This window comes from Phocoena sinus, chromosome 18 (genome assembly GCF_008692025.1).
Source record: "Phocoena sinus isolate mPhoSin1 chromosome 18, mPhoSin1.pri, whole genome shotgun sequence".
Taxonomy (NCBI): domain Eukaryota; kingdom Metazoa; phylum Chordata; class Mammalia; order Artiodactyla; family Phocoenidae; genus Phocoena; species Phocoena sinus.
Window position 1 is genome coordinate 45,983,011 of NC_045780.1, and position 17,790 is coordinate 46,000,800.

Genomic DNA, 17,790 nt, shown 5'->3' on the forward strand with positions numbered 1-17,790 from the left:
AGCTGTTTATGGTATAGAGCTTTTGTGGTCGAGACTATTCTTTTACTTGTACATTTTCAAAATTCTAGTGATAAACATCCTTCAAATGCTTCTAACAGAAATAGTTTGGGAGAAACAGGAGATATTTCTATTTGACATGGTTATAGTCTTTTGTTTGGATGCATGCTAATCTATTTTGTGAGTTTTTGTGGAATGAAATATAAACTTAGAATCCAGAGACCTGAGTTTGAATAACCACTGCCAGTGACCAGCTGATTGACCTTGGGAAAGTTACTGATTCTCTCTGAGCTTCAATTCCTTAACAGGAAAGTAGGGATAAGAATTTGTCATTTGATATTAGCAAGAGGATTAATTAGAATAACTCCTAGCACTGTGTTCAATTAAACTTCTTTAATTTTATTTCAAATAAAGAAATGATGATAATCATAATGCAGTTTTGAAATAAATTCTCATCAGTAACATTATCTTAGTGTGAACAAAATATAACTGATGAGGGTGAATATCTATGGCACTGGTTGATTTTGAATATTTTCTGCATCAGTAGGTAGCACTCTTACCTGTTGGTGGGATTATCCCAGGAGACATAAGGCCTGGGACAGAATGTGGCATGATATGAGAGTTCTCTGGGGAGGTGACACTTTGAGTCCTCTTAGGAGGCCTTCCAGGTCTAGAACTGAAACAAACAAACAAAAAATTTTTACAATTAAACTGTTGTCTTACACATCATTTCAAAGTTGTTTCAAGTGGTAACATGGACTGTAAATAAATTTGTTTCAAGGACAGTTGCTTTTGCAGTTAGATGTAATAGACTTCCATCACTAATTAGATTACATGCTGAATTCATTTTCCTCATTGAAGATCAGCCACTCTTGATGCATAATTCATAGCCTGCACCTCGTTACCTGCTTCTTCATATTAATATCTATACACAGTTTGAATTGCCTCGTTTGCATATGCTAAAGTTCTGCATGCAGCCTTCAGCACGAAAATTATGCACTAACTTGTAATAATTATTACAGTCAGCCTGCTATTGATTTATGAGAATTTTAAAAACCAAATATGTGTAGTACTTGTAATGAATGATATTTTAAGGTTCTTCAGGAAATTAAAAGGCAATGGCTGCCTAAGGAAATGTTCTGCTTGTTTGATTTAATACTACAGTTAGCTGGGAGGTGGAATGAAAGAGTGATTCAGACCTATAGCACATTTTTCGATGATATGTTTTATTACTTTGCACTGCTAGCCTGATATCTAGATGATAGATGACAATACATATGTAATGTGTGAAAAGGTCTTGCAATTTCTTTATTTTTTGTCATTTAAAAGATAAGTCAAGTTATCATTTAACCCTTATTCTATTTAAATGAATAGCCCCACTAGGTTGCCTTACTTTAAATCTGCTAAAATACATTGGAAAGGCTTAAGATTATTTGTAGAACATCATTTAGAAACTGCCAGTGTAGCATCTTATATCTGCCTTTAGGATAAATAAAAATACTTTGTGTTTCAGCAGTACTTCTCCTTTGCCTGCCTATTGTACAATGATAAGTTTTAAAATTGTAAAAGCAGAAGGTGAAAAGGATACAAGTATTCACCATCCTTGTATAAGGAAAACATGAAGAATACAGTATTAGCAACTTTTGAAACAAAGATAATTTGCATTGTTGTCACTGCCTGCCTTTGTATCATGAATATACATTTATGAAAGGCTTTTCCATCATTTTTCTGGCCAACATGTGCCAGGACATATCAAAACCTCCAGATACATCCTTAATAAGTTAACATCTCCATGTCAGCTTCAGCTGAGAGCCTTTGTCTCATCAGAAGATTCAAAGATCCTACCTCTATTATTTAGTGTAAGTAATATATGTAGTCATTTAACAATTATTAGTAAGCTCTTTCTGTTTTCAAAGCAGTGCACCATGGAGGCTAATTTGGGAGAATGGGTTCTTAGTCTTCAGGAACTTATACTCTTGCCAAAGGGACAAATGTGGTGCAGAAAGAACTAGGGTGAAAACTAGAATGTGCTGTGTCCTAAGCAAGTTGCAACCTGAACACTAATGGGAAGTTAGGCTGGATGATGATATGTTCCCTGTTGGAGATAAGATTTCATGGTCCTGGGAGGTTAGAAGAAAATTCTGAAGGATGGGTTGGACATGGAGAGGAAAAAGAACGGAAGAAAAGCACACTCCTGTGAGAATGTGTGAAAGGAAGTGAAACATGAAAATGTATGAATGTACAAGATTTTTTCCAGTGAGTTGAAACAGGTCAAATAAAATGAGGGGCAGAAATCCATACTGTTAGACTTACTGCCTATGGCCAGACCCTGGAGCACTTTGAACCAAGAGCAAGTAAATTGTGCATTTGCTTTGCTAACCAATAAGGACACTGCCCTGTGTATTCTGAAGCATCTCTCTGGCTACTTATTCTTATTCTTCATTATTACTCTTCATCTAAGCTGATTCCTTAACTCCTGTTATTTGCCATAAGACCATCAACAGCCCTCTGATAGTCTCCGTTCTCCCTGAGTAATCTCTTTCATAAACATTACTGATATGTTACGAAATAACAGCTAAATATATTATCTACTGCCTAAAGCTTCCTCCTGGGATTCAGACAGATTAATGCCTGTCTACTGGAAATACCTGCTTGGATGTTCTATAATAATCTAAGATTCAGCTTGTCCAAATCTGAATTCAGCATCTTCTCCATTAAAACCTATTTTTCCTTGGTTCAGCAAAATGTCACATAATTAACTAAGCCGAAAATCCAGCACTCAGCTGTCTTTCCCTTCCTTTGTACATTCAAGCACCATCCCAATGGAAGTTATCTCTCTACCCATTCTTTCTATCCACACACTTATATTCCAGATCAATCCCTTCCTTTCTTATTTGATCTACTATCACAGCTCTTCCAAGACATACCTCCAGCTTTGTCCCACTCTAGAGCCTAGAGTGAAGTCTAGATAACTTTCCATACTGATTTTGGAATGATTTTTAAATGCAAATTTAATCATGTTTTCCAACTGCTTAAAGATATCAATAGTTCCCTAGAGCATTGACACTCCTTAACACAGTACCAAGGCCTTCCAATATTTGGCCCCTGTCTACTTTTCCAATCTCTTCCTTTTATTCCTACATTCATGGTTTATATTTGGCCCTAATGAATTTATTAACAATGTCCCATGTTGCTTTGGTCTCCTCTGACACCACCTTTTGGTCTCCTATTACACTACCTCTATTGCAACCTGCCTCCTTTGCGATCAAAGCCTTTTACTACATTCCATTCTCATCCCCATTTTACCTGACTAAACTTTCATCATCCTTCTAACTAACCACTTCTAGTGAGTATTCCTTCTATGCACTATGACAGCTCATGGTGAGCAACTCTATTATAGCTCTTTCTGCCCTGACTATATTAATCTGTTTATTTGTTTCACTCCCAAGACTGTATAGCAGAAAGTGTATAAAATATGTCTTTTGTCCTTAAAACAGCTCAGTGCCTGGCTCACTGTATGTATTTAAATACATTTTAACCCAATTTATTAAGCCCAATTCTTCAAATTCCTCATCAATTCCAGTAGTCTCCATGTTTCCAGGAAATGAAAAGTGAGATGCAAAAAAAGTTTGGGATTCTGAGTCTAAAGAAGCGAAATGCACATATGAAGGTCAGAGAAAAAGAATACAAGTATTGAGAGATCTCAAGCAAGATGCTGTGGAGAAAGTGGGAAAGGAAAAGGAAGTTAAGATTTGAAAGTTTTAGTTCTTTGATTTGTTTTGCTTTTAAAGAAGGTGAAACTGTTTAGCAGTACTTTATTACTGAGGCCACAGGAGCTGTCCTCACAGCCCTCACTCTGGAAGCAGAATTCAGGCTACTAAGTGGGAACACTTTATTTCACACTGTGATTAGAAAAGACCCAGTGGGCTCTTTTTACCCCGGATAGCTCCTGCCCAATCTATCACACTGCCTCCAATTCCACTAATACAGATTTACTGCTTTTAGTCTTGAAGCTTTAAGATCTTTTAAAGCCTTCCATTAAAATGCAAATACCCTTGGTGGTGGTAGCACCCTAAAGCCATCTACTCACACCCTACTAGGGATTACTTTACTATTAGGGGAGAGTACAATCTTGAGATATCTATGCAAAGAATTGAGAATGGGGGCAGGGGGGCGCTCCACAGAAAGATTTGGAAGAAAAGCCAAGTCATTTATCCTTTTGCCTAAGAACAAGAGGGGAGCTCTTCTTGGAGTTATACAAGACTTCCTGGTGTAGAGGAAGTTAGACGGTTTATTTATTAACAAGACTTTCCTCTATCCCTTCAAGACCTAAGTTAGGTCCCCTTATTGACAGCCTCGATGTTTTACCCTTACTTCAGTCTTGGTCACTAACTGTTACAGGGTTTAACTCCAGAAGATCTAGGAAGATAACTTAATTATAAAATACTTGAATATTTAAATTACTTTCAGTAGAGCTTTAGGGAACTTCCAGGAGAAGCTGTGTAGTACCATGGTCAGAAGCATGGGTTGTATTGTCTTGACACATCTAGCTTTAAATACTGGCTCCACCTCTTTACTAGAAGGTGTGGCCTTGATCAAGCCACCTAATGTCTCTGAATAACTGATTAAATCAAGATATTTTTTAAAAAGTGGACCTGCTTGCTTTGTTAGAAATAAGTTGTACTTGGAAAGAAAAAGAATAACTTAACTGAAAAGAGGAAGTGAAAGAATTAGCAAAAGCACTTCTTTTGGGAATGATCAGTTGCCTCAACAGCAGACACCTTCAAGCCTCCTTACTACACCAGTAACCCAGATTTACCCCCAAAGGATCAGAGCAGCTGAACTCTCTTAGTTCTAATCAAAGCAGAAGACCTCACTTAAATAATTACTCTTAATAGCTTAACTGAAATCAAAATTTATGACTTTGGTAATTGTTTGTGGCAAGCTTCACATATGAGCCATAGTACACCCTTTAGTATTTTCAACCATTTGCATTAAAAAAGCAGAGCAATCACTTAGAGATGGCCACACTTGGCATCTCACAGTGGATACAGTGGATTCTCACACTTGGTAGGAATCCACTCTGGCACATCCTTTCCTGCAGTTCTGATTGAAAAAAGTTTCTTTTTCAGACAGATCACTGGGTAGACGTCTCTCCTTACTCTACATCATTAAATCAGTCTCAGGCTAATTTCTCTCTCTCCCTCAACTGTACGATGTTTACCAACTCTCCCTAGTCCATTTAGTGTGCTTACTCACAGTGAAGTCAAAATCTAACTTAAAGAGGCTAAGTGCATCAAAAGAGTGAGAGGCATTTGAAATACTACAGGAAGGTACAGTACATTTTTTTCAACTCCTAACCTCCACAAACACCATTTTCTGTTAACCTCTTCAGTACTTTTGAAGAAATTAAGTTCCATTCTCCTCCTGAGATTTGGAGTAGAGGACCGTGAAATCCAGAAAGAGACTGTGATGGCTATAAACTAGGAAATGCGAAAGTAGCTGCTAAACAGAAATTTGGGTTCCAAGTCCTATCTGTCTAGAGAAATGAAAGAAGGGTTCCATTCAATCATTCAATTCCTTCAACCATCTGTCTAAAAGAAAGGAGCTACTGTACAACAAGTAATGAGCTAGATATTAAAGTTGTAAAATAGAGACACTCCTTTCTTTGAGGGGGAAGATAAAATTAAATAGCCTGTGGGATAACAATGAAGAAGAAAAATACATGGCAGCAAGTGAGCATTGATTTTAGTCTTGGGACACAACAAGCATTTAGGGGGGAAGGAGTCTTGCTCCATTAATCTACAAGAGTTCATTTGCCCTCTCCAATCTATTCACCCCAGGAAAGCGCCAATTGTGTGTTTATATCTTGCATAATTTTTTCTAGTAAACTTCTACAAAACCAAGCCAAGAAATACGAGAAATATATATATTCACATATATAAGCCATATATATATTATTATTTCTGACTGAAAAAGTACACTTTGCTTAATGATTTATATACCCACTTGAACACTATGGAGTCACAAAAAGTGGGGATGTTTATGAGTAATTTATGCTAAGAGAAATAAATGCTTATGTTCTAAGTGAAAAAGCAAGATACAAACCTGCACATATGGCATACCACAGCACAAGAGAGAGAAATTAAGTAAAAAATGCAATAAATATGCATATAAAAAAAAGAAAGACTAGAAGGAAACATAGTAGACTATTAGGAGGGATTATCACTGGATGGAGAATTACAGTTTTTCTACATCTGAAGATTTTAGTTCCTCTGTCATAAGCATGTACTACATTTAACATATGAAGACAACTTTTAAAATTAATTTGTTTAACACTTCAGTACTCTGGCCATATATTCCAAATTGTGGACAAATCACGATTCTGGCTAAACTTGATCAGTGCCTGAGGATTACCTCTAGCCATAGCAGAAACCAGATATAATTTATCCTCCTTATCTTTCTTTTTTTTCCATATCAGTTCTAAAATATCTAATAAAAAGCAGGTGATTATATGTAAAAATATTACCCTTGTGAGAACTATAAAATTAATCTAAAATATGAAAAGTACAAATACTCATTAATATCTTCCAGATCGAATCAACGTCATGAAATAGATACATCAAAATAAAAGAACACAAAGAACTTCCCAAGATTAATGTATGTATACATTTCACCAAAAGTCATAGCAGATTTATAATACTCAGGTTATAAATGGGTAGTTTTCCCTTAGAAGGATCTTGTTAAGTTGCTAGATGAATCTTTTTTTTTCAGTTGTCTGAAAGGCTGATTAGCCTTTTTTATGATTAGCATTATTTTCCCTTTGCATGAAGTTTTTTTCTACAGTTGGCAAAATTTTGAAAGATACATTACTTTTTGCAATGATGACAAATTTGAGCACTTTCTCAATCTCATATCGCACATTTGTTTAGACACATTTTTGCATTTTCTGTGTAGGTGTGTGTCCCAGACATGTGTACTTCTCAGTACAAATAGGTTATGAACTAATTCATAAAAGAGATGTTTTCCACCATAACCAAAATACCGAGCCCCATGGGGCAAGCACTTGAAATTTTGCCAGCTGTACACTTGGAAAGCATACAGATTACTGGCTCATAAGCACGAACACATAACATTCCCTCAACTCTTTACATGGCAGGTGTTATAGACTGAATTATATTCCCCCCAAATTCCTATGTTGAAGCCCTAACCCCAATGTGATGGTATTTGGAAATTGGGTCTTTGGTAGGTAATTAGGCTTAGATGAGGACCTATCAGTAAGACCCTCATGAAAGGATTAGTGTACTTATAAGTAGAGATGCCAGGGAGCTTGCTTGCTCTCTCTCAGCCTTGTGGGGACAGAGTGACAAGGCAGCTGTCTACAACCCATGAAGAGAGCCCTCCCCAAAACTGACCATGCTGGCACCCTGATCTCAGACTGTCAGCTTCCAGAACTATGAGAAAAATTTCTGTTCTTTAAGCAACCCAGTTTATGCTATTCTGTTTGGCAAGCTGAGCAAGACTAAGACAGTAGGCAATTCTATACATTAACTGAACAGATACAAATACACAAAATAAAATTTCCTGTAAAAAAGAGCTAAAAATAAATTTTAAAAAAGGTTCTGTGCTCAAATAAACTTGGCAAATGCCCCATTAAACTTATTAATCATACATATATTTTGTGGAAAAACTTCACAAATTCCTAAAGTCTTTTTTTAAATGAGTGTATTTGTTTGTTTATTTATTTTTGGCAGCACTGGGTCTTCGTTGTTGCATGCAGGCTTTCTCTAGTTGCGGTGAGCCAGGGCTACTCTTCATTGAGGTGAGTAGGCTTCTCATTGCGGTGGCTTCTCTTGTTGCGGAGCACGGGCTCTAGGCGCAGGGGCTTCAGTAGTTGTGGCACATGGGCTCAGTAGTTGTGGCTTGCCGGCTCTAGAGTGCAGGCTCAGTAGTTGTGGCTCACGGGCTTAGTTGCTCTGTGGCATGTGGGATCTTCCCAGACAAGGACTCAAACCGTGTCCCCTGCATTGGCAGGCGGATTCTTAACCACTGTGCCACCAGGGAAGTCCCCTTCCTAAAGCTTTTAATATTTTTGTTTTGTGGATCAATTTCTCAGAGCTTTCACTATGCTAGAGTGTACTATAAAGCTCTAAGAACATGGTGAAATAGGCATTTACTAAAACTTAGTTTACCATGAAACTTGTTATTTCCAGGGAATCTGTTTAGAGACTTGTGCTCACAGTATGATTGTATTCAAATTATAAAAATTCCTCATCTCTCAACATTACAAAGCCATGCTCTGTGTCATAGGCCATATGACAATTGTCACATGAGAAGTATTCTCCAGAGACAAGAAAAGCAGCAATTCACATATTCTATAGAGTTGATATGAGTTGATAATTACTCAAAACACAAGGTTAACACGAGTAAACTGAAATCATTACAAACAGAAAACAAATAGGAGCTGAAATTAGCTACTCTTGTGAGGAGGAATTATTGCTGACTCTGACTTCAAAATTCAAGTAGTACAGGAAATTTATTTTATATGAATCCTGTTTCAAAGGTCATTGACAAAATTTCTGAGGTCTCCAGCTCTGTTGGAGCTATTAAATACTGAATAGGAATTGCCCCAAAATAAAAGTTAAAACATACTGGAATGTAACTAAGCTATACTTAAGCATTTGCATATTGTGTTAACAATTAATTACAGTCCAATATCCTAAAGAGAGTCTCTGTTTGACAGGTTACATACTTAGGATAATCTAGCCCCTAAAGTTTTTAAGTCCCCACTCCCCTTTCATAGGATCTATACGTGATAGCCACATTAAGAAGATAATTTAAAATCCATGAAATGCATTAGTTATATTAATCTTAGACTTAATATATTAATCATGGATTTCTTACTTAATGAATATATTTTTTGATATTGTTTTTATCAAATTAGAGATCTCATATTCTCCTCTCAATTTGAGTTATTTATTCACATCAAAGGTAAATTACACTTTATAAAGTATATCTAGTGATTTATCTCAAAAGTATATTCATATTTTTTAATATTTTGTGGAATTAAGAGTAATTTAATGTAATTTAAAGTTTAAATTAAAGAATATAAAATTTTAATACTATTTATTTTTACCTTTCCATTGCATACGTTATACATCAACATACATGATATTTCTCACAAGAGGATACTGTTTGTAAATTGCATTTAATGACACGTTTGTCTAGAGAGCCAAATAGTTTTAACCTTTTAATCACCTTACTACTTTCTCTACTTCCCATAAGCCTTCCAAGCTACAGATAAATCTACCCACAGCACATCTGTTTCAAAATTATCTGTAAAGGGCTTCCCTGGTGGCGCAGTGGTTGAGCGTCCGCCTGCCGATGCAAGGGACACGGGTTCGTGCCCCGGTCCGGGAAGATCCCACATGCCGCGGAGCGGCTGGGCCCGTGAGCCATGGCCGCTGAGCCTGCGCGTCCGGAACCTGTGCCCCGCAGCGGGAGAGGCCACAACAGTGAGAGGCCCGCGTACCGCAAAAAAAAAATTATCTGTAAAGAATGACTGAAATCCCCTAAGGGGAAAATCCTAAACTAATGGGAAACAATTGTAAATGGCTTTCTTAAAGTTTTGGGATGAGTTAGTACTTTATTGGCCTCTTTCTCACAGTTTCTGTCATACTTCAAAACCATATTCTATAAAATTTAAATTTAATATTAAAAAATATTCCAGCTAAGACATTCAATATCTAAACCAATCTTTTATTTAACCTCTGGACTCCTAGTCACAAAGAAAAAAGTTTCATTTCTTGTAATTTTTCTGTTTGAATTTCAAATGACTACATTTTCTCTGCAATTAACATTGGTTATATTTTGTTTGAACCAAAAGTAACGTATTTAGACTTTTATCTCACTGGGACATACCATAACCCTGTTCATATATGTGCAATGGCTCTGTTTTTGCAGATTATCTTGAATTTGGCCCCAATATATGTTCATTGCTCTAATCTCAAAATAATATCCAGGGCTTCCCTGGTGGCGCAGTGGTTGAGAGTCCGCCTGCGGATGCAGGGGACACGGGTTCGTGCCCCGGTCCAGGAGGATCCCACATGCCGCGGAGCGGCTGGGCCCGTGAGCCATGGCCGCTGAGCCTGCGTGTCCGGAGCCTGTGCTCCGCAGCGGGAGAGGCCACGACAGTGAGAGGCCCGCGTACCGCAAAAAAAAAAACAACAACAAAAAAAAAAAATAAAAAAAAATAATATCCAATTCTTCTCTGTAGGAGATGCCATTTCCAACACTCTGAATGCCCTTTTCCCAAATGTTTTCATTTTATTTTGGAATAGTACATTAAATAATAAAATAGTCACAGTTGTATTATGTTGTCTAACCCCTAGTCCCTGTGCTAAGTTCACAATGTCATCTAACTCTTTTAATAATCATAACACACCTTTAAGACAGGTATTATTGTTATCCTTATTTAACTGATGAGGAAACTGAAATACAAGAAAGTAAAATGCCTTACTCAATATGCCACACATAAAAAGTAATAGAGTGGAGTTGGGTAGGGGGAAGGATAAATAGGCACAGCACATAGGCTTTTTATGACAGTAAAAATACTCTGTGTGATACTGTAATGGTGTATACATTTGTCCAAACCCATGGAGTGTACAACACCAAGAATGAACCCTACTGTAAAAGGTGGACTTTGAGTGATTATGATGTGTCAATGTAAGTTCATCCAACGTAACAAATGTACCCCTCTAGTGGAGGATGTTGATAAAGTGGGAGGCTACGCATGTGTAGAAGGAACTATATGGAAATTCTCTGTATCTTTTGCTGTAAACCTAAAACTGATCTAAAAACAATTAAGTCTTTAAAAAAAGTAATACTTGTGAACAAAGGCAATCTGGTCTAGAAGCCAAGCCCTGAGCATGAAATCTGCCTCTGTTCCATATTTGTTGGTTAATGTAGTCAACAAACAAATGTTAGTGTGCCTGACCTTCCAATGTGAGCTGGAAATACTAACAAGATACTACCCCTGACTTTAAGTAACTTTCAATCGATCTGGGGGAATTACTGGATTGGCCAAAAAGTACGGGTTTTTCCATAACATCGTAGTAAAAACCTGAACGAACTTTTTGGTCAGCCCAATAGATACATATATAGTTACAATAAATCTTGTTAAATACCTCAGGGAAGATGAGGTGTGAGCAAACAGGAATTAGTCAACTGAAGAAGAGGAGGGGTTGCTAAGTAAGGAAAGACCACAGAGGCACACCCCTGCCTTACAAACACACACACACACACACACACACACACACTTCCGTAATGACATGCTGAATTACTCAAACCCATGTTCATCTTTCCTTTCCTAAAATGGTTAGTATCACACAGTCTAGCACATGATCATTTTCAAATAGTTAAATAGTTTCATGGGTCATTATCTCATCTCTCCATACTGTCTCCATTCTTCTGACCTTGAGAAAAATGTTAAGACGTGTAATAGGCTCTGATTTTTGGTTAAATGTCTTCAGAACATTATGATTCATTTAATTACTTTAAATGTATCTTTTTTGTGATGTTACATTTTAGAGGAACTAAAAAGGAGTCCAAGTTGGTGTTATGTAATTAACTCTGTAGATAAAATCTGACTCCAACCAGTAGCTGATCTATCCCCCTTAAAAAAGTTTACTTTAACAGGGGTGTGTATCCATAAAAGGAAATTCATAAATGACTCAAATGAGTTTTATTTCATTTTTCTATAATATTTATAATCTCAATCTTAACCAAAGTTGCTACTATATGCTTTGAATATACGAGAAAAAATATTTTGTAAGGAAAGGATAGCTAACCAACAATAAGGAATGAAAAAGCTATAAGTGTGCATCAGTCTTTATGTTCTAAAGTAATCACAACCATAAATTTCTGGCAAAGTAACTGAATCTACACACACACACACACACACACACACACAGCAACAACAATTTGGTATAAGCATTTTTCACACATAAGTCACAGAAGTAGAAACAATATTTGTCTTAAACTCTTGATCTTTTGAGATGTAGTTTTAAATGAGAGTTAAAAACAGGATCTACTAAGCCAGAACTCAGAAATCTTGTCTTCCTGCTGTGAATGCAGAGGTAAGATGGCTGACTCAAACTAAATTGTGTGTTTTCACCCTTCACTGACAAGTTATTTGTTTGCTACCTCTGGAGAAAATGTACATAACTAATTTATTTGAGAAACCTGTTAGAAAAAAAATATATACATCCTCCATTCTCCTCCACTGTGTAACACATGGGGAGCTGTCAAGAAATGTAGTTATGAAGCACAGAGATTCAGATACCAGCCCCAGAATTCAGAGATCTCCTGACAACTTTCTGATACTCCCAGGAGGATTCTGGGCCTATGAACTAATGAAAGGATTAGATTAAGACAGGCAAAGCTATGCTGTTTCTAGCCTGTAGAGATTCAATAACATGCTTAATACATTACCTGACATAGATGTTACATAAGCACCAAACATTGTTATTAGTGTTATTTACATTCATTGAATTCTATTTAATACTTTATGAAAATGTTTTCTTTAATGAATGGTCTTTTAATACTAATGTTTGATATTATAAAAAATTATGATGTAAACTGCCTGCACCACAGAGTTGAAGAAGACATTGGCAAATGTCCTTTCAAGCTTGAATAGACATTGTTTTATCATGGGATTCTGTCCCCTGCAATACTGTGCAGAGGCTGCTTTTAAAATCCAATCATTATGCTAATACTTCCTATATTCTCTAATTATTTATTCGTTCCCAAATCATAATTTAAAATACTAAAAAGTTTTGCCTTAATTTTGTTGTTTAAATTGACTAAGTAATAATAGTTTACATTTAAAGCTGGCCTATTTTTGTGCAACAGGAATTCTTTTGAGCACTTCTGAGGGCTAATTTTGTGAGATGGAGACATTATTATTTTCATTTTATAAATATGAAAACTGAGGCAAAGACATGGTTGAAATATAGTGTTACTACAAATAAAGTATAAATTTTCTTATTCATTAGTTCAAATGGAAAAACTTTCTTGATTAAGTCTTGTGCTGGAAATTTCTATTATAGAGCAGTCTATTACACTTTGACTTTTAAAAACAGAACATAGAGAGTTTCCATATTTTGGTCAATTTTCTTTATCTTTCTCTTTGTTAGAAGACTTTCTGATATTGAAAATTCTGCCTCAGTTTCATGGTCAGAAAAACGTCTCTCAAAGTCCATGACTATAGATCTGATGATTTACTCCGTGTTCCTTCCCACATTAGAGCCCACAGACATGTGCTGGTTAGCCACTGGGTGGTAAGACCCATCGTATATGCCATGACAGAGAGAAGGACACAAAATTGCAACACTTTCTCAAAAAGAAGCTCGTTGTTTGTAAAATATGCAGTTATTCTATGACACGAAGTCTCAAGTGATTATTTTTAAAGAGGATAAATTTTCAGATAATATAAAGAAAGAAGTGGCATTTGTGGTAAGTCTTGAAATAGGAGTGTGATTTTGACTGAGGGAGATAAGGTGAGAAGAAGGTGTTGAAGGTTTTTGAATGGCAAGGTCAAGGGCTCCAAGGCAAAAAAGTACATAGAGCATGAGGAATGGTGGGTGGGCTAAGGCCTCAATGAATGCTCCATCTGCACAGTATTTCTAGGCCATTTTGATGGATTTATTATGTTTCTTACGTGTTTTACAGTCCCAGGTGTATTGTAAGGCCTTTGAGCACCACTGTCCCCCTGCCATTTCCCATATAATGGGCAGCTAATAGTGTGTGTCCAATAGTGAAACTCAACCGAAAGGAGTGGGTAAGCTTGGTAAGTGCAGATCATGTTGTAAGAGGCAAGGCAAGTATTGAGTGTCTAAATGGGACATTCAAGAAACAAAATGTATGATCTAATTATAACATTCATACTTGTGATAGTTCATGAAGTATAATGGCTCACAATTTTGCAGATTTTCATGAGATTAGAGTGAAAATTAAGTTTGCTGCTATTGTCAAGAAAGAGATTAATTTTTTTTTTATATAGCAGGTTCTTATTAGTTATCTATTTTATACATATTAGTGTATATATGTCAATCCCAGTATCCCAATTCATCCCACCACCACCACCCCTCACTTTCCCTCCTTGGTGTCCATACATTTGTTCTCTACATCTGTGTCTCTATTTCTGCCTTGCAAAACAGTTCATTTGTACAATTTTTCTAGATTCCACATATATGTGTTAATATATACTTTTTTTTTCTCTTTCTGACTTGCTTCACTCTATGACAGTGTCTAGGTCTATCCACGTCTCTATAAATGACCCAATTTTGTTCCTTTTTATGGCTGCATAATATTCCATTGTATATATGTACCACATCTTCTTTATCCATTTGTCTGTCGATGGGCATCTAGGTTGCTTCAATGACCTGGCTATGGTAAATAGTGCTACAATGAACATCGGGGTGCATGTGTCTTTTTGAATTATGGTTTTCTCTGGGTATATGCCTAGTAGTGGAATTGCTGGGTCACATGGTAATTCTATTTTTAGTTTTTTAAGGAACCGCCATACTGTTCTCCGTAGTGGCTGTATCAATTTACATTGCCACCAACAGTGCAAGAAGATTCCTTTTTCTCCACACCCTTTCCAGCACTTGTTGTTTGTAGATTTTCTGATGATGCCCCCCAATTTTTATATCTAATAATAGCTGAATTTACTATGTGATTGTGATTATGCTAAACACTCTGACATGCATTATATGATTTCATCATCACAATAGCTCTATCAGATAAATATTATCATTATGCCCCTTTTACAGATGGATGGAATGATTATGGGAGGGAGAATAAGTAACTTGACTAGGTCATGGACTGAGATGAATAGAACCACATCTGACCGAGCCACAGTTCACTCTGAATCACGATGCTAATCATAAAAATGTTTCTACCCTGAAGAAATTTACATCAGAAGTAAATATCCATTTGTACATGATTTTTGAAATTCACTTTCAAGGCTGTATTTCTATCTACAACTCTAAATATATTTATTATTTTGAAATGTATTTACTATTTTGAAAGCTTGCCTCCATACCTTTGCACTTGCTATTGCTACTTTCTAGAATACTCTTCAGTAACACGTCTTTATGCCTCCTTCCCCAGCCCCCATACAACATGGCACTGGGTTCAGTTAATAGTTCACCTCCCGCACTCTGACATCTTTTTAGCCTGAGTGTTGTTTAGGAGTACCACATACTTATTTATTTATTAGTAATATCTGTCCAGATAGGCTCTATGTGGGCAAGGATATTTGAATGCGTTTTGTTCACCTCTGTATTCCCAGAATATAGGAAGAGTGTCTGGCACAAAGTAAGGACTCAATAAATATCTATTAAATGAATGAATGAGTGCATGGAGGAAAAAACAGATGCTTATTGCTGATCTATGGCCATTGAAGTCTACACTGCCTTAGTAGCTATTTAAGTGCCTGAGAGGCTGGGGCTATGGCATGTCAGAGTGTTTTGTATGGTGTCAATTTGATAACGATGATAAAGTGGAAGGCTGCTGAGTTATTGCCCTCTTTGCATTATCCTACCTCTAACTGAATGCTCTGAATCTGTCTTTGCTCTTCAAAATGATGTGGTTGGAAAGAGAATACTCCATAAATTTTTAAGTTGATGGCAATCTGTGGCTCTTGAAATCATCAACCAAGGTATCCCACTTCTAAATATGCACATTTCTGAATTTAGTTTAAAAAATCTAGACACATGTACTTGAAAATTTATTTCACACTTCCATAATAAAGTGTACATTTCTAATCATTTGGTTTAATCTATGCTTCTACATCATCAAAAATAAACCATCTTTGGTTTAAACTTTATTCTCACAGATTCTACCTTACATACACATGGTTATATAAAAAAGTCTCAAATTATTACATTTCAATCCACTAGAAGTCTATATTACATAAAGTATGGTGTCAGAACAATTTGCTAGTTATTTGAAAAGTTCAGACAGATTTGCATTTTATGCCTTTAAAGAAGTAGATTAAGTAATTACATGCTTAACAATTGCAGAAAAAATTGCAAAAAAAGCAAAAAATAGCAAAAAACTATCCTTGAGATAAGATAGAACTTTATAAGCATGGCATTAGTGCTAGAAACTATTAAAAAAAGATTGATTGAATTGTCTGTACAGAAATTAAAAACATATTTAGGAAAGCTAATGTTGAAAGATAAGTAACAAGATAGGAAAATATATAAATCAAAAGCAAAGGATTCTTGAGCTTAATTTATAAACAATGAAGAATCCAATAATAAATGGCAAAAAATATGAACAGCAAAAAAAAATCAAAAAAAATAATTAGTTAATTAACCTATAAAAATATGCAACCTGACTAGTAAATAAGGAATTAAAGATCAAATATAAAATATCAATTATGTCCATCACATTGGCAAAGCTAAAAAAATACTGACACTATACTAGTAGAAGTATGTACATTGCATAATATTTCTCAGGGCCCATTCTGTCTAATGTATCAAAATTTAAAATTTGAATACTTTTAGCTCAATACTTTCAAACTGACAAATCTAAGAATTCATCCTGAGGTAGTGTGAGACAGAGGCTATGTAAGAATAAGACCTTAGATGTTAATACATATGTGTTGAGTTGAATAAATTACAGTGTATCCTAGACTGAAATTCCAATAGGTCATTAAAATTATATATTAGAAAGCTAGATAAAAGGATACAGAAACACATCCATCATAGATTTTTATGTTTTATAACAAATTAGACTACAGTATGATCATATTTTATACATGCTATCAGTGGTTTTCTTCTTATATGTGATCGTATCTTTGCTTTCTTACTTGTTTCTTGAAATTTTCTAAATATTTGGCAGTGAACATTTTTTTAGAATCAGAAAAACACTGAAATAGAAAATCCAGAGATGGTTTCAGTGGTATTAAAAGAAAAATTACTTTTCAAAAACCAAGAGAAACAAACGTACTGCTCTGAATATGTTAGTAGAAAATTGCATATATATATATATATATATATATATATATATATATGAGTATCTTACTTTAGAAGCATTAGTATGAAGTAAAAATAAATAATTAAAAATAGGTCCTTAAACTGCTTGCCTATTAGGAGCATAACATCTAGACTTTATTGCCTAGAACTTATAACTTGGCTATTTCCTTTCCACAAGTTGAAAAGCTTAGGACAAGTTCAGCTTCCAAAACTCTTCTATATTAAGGGGAGCTGCAAATACAAAGAAACATTTTTATCACAAAATATTACATCAAATACTTAAAGAAAAAAAACACGATAAAAAATGAATAAAGAGGGACTTCCCTGGTGGTGCAGTCGTTAAGAACCCGCCTGCCAATGCAGGGAACAAGGGTTCAATCCCCGGTCCAGGAAGATCCCACATGCCGCAGAGCAACTAAGCCTGTGCGCCACAACTGCTGAGCCTGCGCTCTAGAGCCCTCAAGCCACAGCTACTGACTCCGCGTGACACAACTACTGAAGCCTATGCACCTAGAGCTCATGCTCCACAACAAGAGAAGCCACCGCAATGAGAAACCCACGCACCGCAAAGAAGAGTAGCCCTTGCTTACCACAACTAGAGAAAGCCCACACGCAGCAACAAAGACCCAATGCAGCCAAAAATAAATTTTAAAAAATGAATGAAGATATTAGGATTGCTAACTACGTAAAAAGCTCTCACCTTTAATTACACCTTGAAGTGGTCAATTTTTGAATTATATTTCAT

The 17,790-nt window shown here is 35.9% G+C and overlaps 1 protein-coding gene across 1 annotated transcript in view; it reads right to left on the reverse strand.

Annotated features, from left to right (window-relative positions):
* Positions 1 to 17,790, reverse strand: part of DACH1 (dachshund family transcription factor 1) — a 414,817-nt gene that overhangs the window by 240,151 nt on the left and 156,876 nt on the right. The window contains exon 2 of the mRNA XM_032611650.1: positions 558 to 673. Coding sequence (XP_032467541.1) covers positions 558 to 673 — 116 coding nt within the window. The remainder of the gene's footprint in view (positions 1 to 557; positions 674 to 17,790) is intronic.